Raw genomic sequence first — 2,569 nt, forward strand, 5'->3', positions numbered from 1 at the left:
GTCGCAATAATACAAAATATCTTAATTACTGCTTCAACGCTGATTTGATTCGCATTAAGGAAACATGTACGTTTGATGATAATCTAATAAGGAATGGAGCTAGCAGGTGAGTAGTTAATGATAAGAGCATGCGTTCAGTTGATGGGTTCCTGTATGCTTATTAAATTAACTTAGCAAGGACAGTCAATCCTACAACTAGAAATTTCAATCAGTCTTATTGATGTCAAAAACAACAATGACAAGGCGATTGCGGGTGCGTTAAATTTGCAGAATATACTATCATGTTAATTCGATGAATTGTTAAAACCATTATATCTATCTTTGTTAAAACCTACTTCCTGTTGTTACATAACGTCGGCTAAAGTCGCATATCTCGTAACTCAATTTTTTTAAATCATGTTTTGACACTTTTAGATAGCACTATTGACTAGCAGTATACCTAAACATTTTAAAACGTAACCAAGTCGATTAAGCACTATTACACAAATATTAGTAGGTACCTATAGAAGATCATAAAGATATTCCAAGACGAAAGAGATCAAAAATATAGAAAAAAGCGAATGGGAAAATAATAAATAAAAATAATTTCGGGAAAAGGGTCAACAATAATAATAGGGGGGGGGGGGAAGGGGAAAAGAAGGCGGTGTAAGGAATTATAGTAAATGCAAAGCGGAAATAAGGCACACTAAAACCGAAGTCCGAGTGTTAATTAATTGGCAAACCCACAAATTTGAAGTTTTTTTTATTTTGCAAGTCTACAATAACTTGTTCGGATTAAAAGATTTTCGTCTATTTTTTATAGCAAAACTCCCAACTCCCATTTTTTACAAACTATTTAGCTTTCTGAAGAAAAACTCATAACTCCATATTTTCTGGGTTCAGATTAGATTTTTATGGAAATAATGTAAACAATTAGACAGCTACATTTAACTTAACATTATGAAAAAAAAACTAAGCAAGTCTTCATACAAACATTTTGGTAATAGTTTATGTGCCTCCTGTAAAATTTGGTTAGGTTGAGTTACGAGGTTTGCGTCTTTAGCCGACAATAACGGTTTTGGATAGCCCGACGATGCCTTAGATCAGTATATATTTTTAATTGCAGCCATCATTTCTCTTAACTTACATACTATTAATTACGCAAGAAGTACCCTGCACGACACTTGAAGAAGCTTCAGCTACTAAAAATACTTCTGACGCAAACTCACTTCGAAATCATGAATTCGCAGGACCAAACCCAGAACCCACCAACAAACTTAATACTATATTGCAGCACGCCAAGAGTGGAACTCCTGCTCTATCTAATAATAATTCTACATCGCAAGTAAGCCCTGAACTAACTATTAAAAATATGCAAGTATTTCAATATGCTGTAAATGCTTCAAACTCAAGAAGCAACGATAACACTACGGAGCATTTTTATTTCATGCAACGTAGAAATCTTAAATTATTATACAAAACTAAGCCACCTGGAAAAAAAATAAGATATCGTCGTGCCAGAGATAAAAATCCACCAAGTCAGTCAGAGCTTCAACCGGAGGGCTACGTTTATGACCTTAATAATTGCCAATATGTAGATGATCGGGTTCTATGTGGCTATGATAAAAATCCAGAAGAACCAAGGAAAAAAGAAATAATTGATTTAGATGATATTTGCAGAAAACATGGAGACAGAATTGAATGTGGCTATGTGACTGGTCCTTACCCAGATCCTTATAATCCGGACCCGGAAAAGGACAAGATTGCTAAAATAAATTTGGCTAATTATCATAATAATATAGCACGATCTGGTAGTAATCTTGATATCAATGATACAAATTATGATTACAACGAGGCACTAAGAATGGGAAATGGTCCAAATTCATTACAAAACGAAATAGTAAAATTGAGAGTTGAAATTTCTAAACTAGTAGCTGCACTTCCCGGAAATACTAACATTCATTCTGTAACTGATAGTGCTCCGAATACCACTCCTTATACTATTCCTACTTCTACGAGAACTGCTGCTTCTACCACAGAACCGCCAAATTTAAGTCCAGAACCATATTTAAGTTTATCTGAAATACTACAATTACGTAGCGGGACTACTAAAGTAAAGCTTTCAAATCTTATGACCGACACTGAGGTTACAACTCCTAAGAATTTTAAAAGAAAGAACGAGAAAAAATGCGTAGAGAAAGACGGGCGAATTTATTGCCCTACAGAGGTTACAACCCCTAAGCATTTTGAAAAAAAGAGCGAGAAGAAATGCGTAGAGAAAGACGGGCGAATATACTGTCGTACAATATTAATATAAGGATAAGTTCGGAATATTTTTTATGTATCTGCCTAAATAAATATTTACAATGATTCGTACTTATAAATATATATTGTTTACCTATAAGTACAGTTACCTTGAGAAATAAGCTTTTAAACAATTCTCTTTTTTCTGCATTATTTAATTACGCTATTCATGTGTTAAATAAAATTTAATAAAAAGACACAAGGGACTTCCGGTTCGAACGCCATCTTGATAGTAGCCTCGTGATTAATTCCGTTGTTTTTTGCTCATTAATATTGTTTAAAGTGT

General features: G+C 33.8%; 1 protein-coding gene across 1 annotated transcript; it reads left to right on the forward strand.

The window, feature by feature from the left end:
* On the forward strand, positions 1 to 2,355 carry LOC134749349 (uncharacterized). The gene is made up of 2 exons (XM_063684268.1): positions 1 to 253; positions 1,106 to 2,355. The coding sequence occupies exons 1-2, from the start codon at positions 221 to 223 to the stop codon at positions 2,294 to 2,296; spliced, it is 1,224 nt and encodes a 407-aa protein (XP_063540338.1). The 5' UTR covers positions 1 to 220; the 3' UTR covers positions 2,297 to 2,355.
* Positions 2,356 to 2,569: the final 214 nt, after the last annotated feature.

This window comes from Cydia strobilella, chromosome 18 (genome assembly GCF_947568885.1).
Source record: "Cydia strobilella chromosome 18, ilCydStro3.1, whole genome shotgun sequence".
NCBI classification, from domain to species: Eukaryota; Metazoa; Arthropoda; class Insecta; order Lepidoptera; family Tortricidae; genus Cydia; species Cydia strobilella.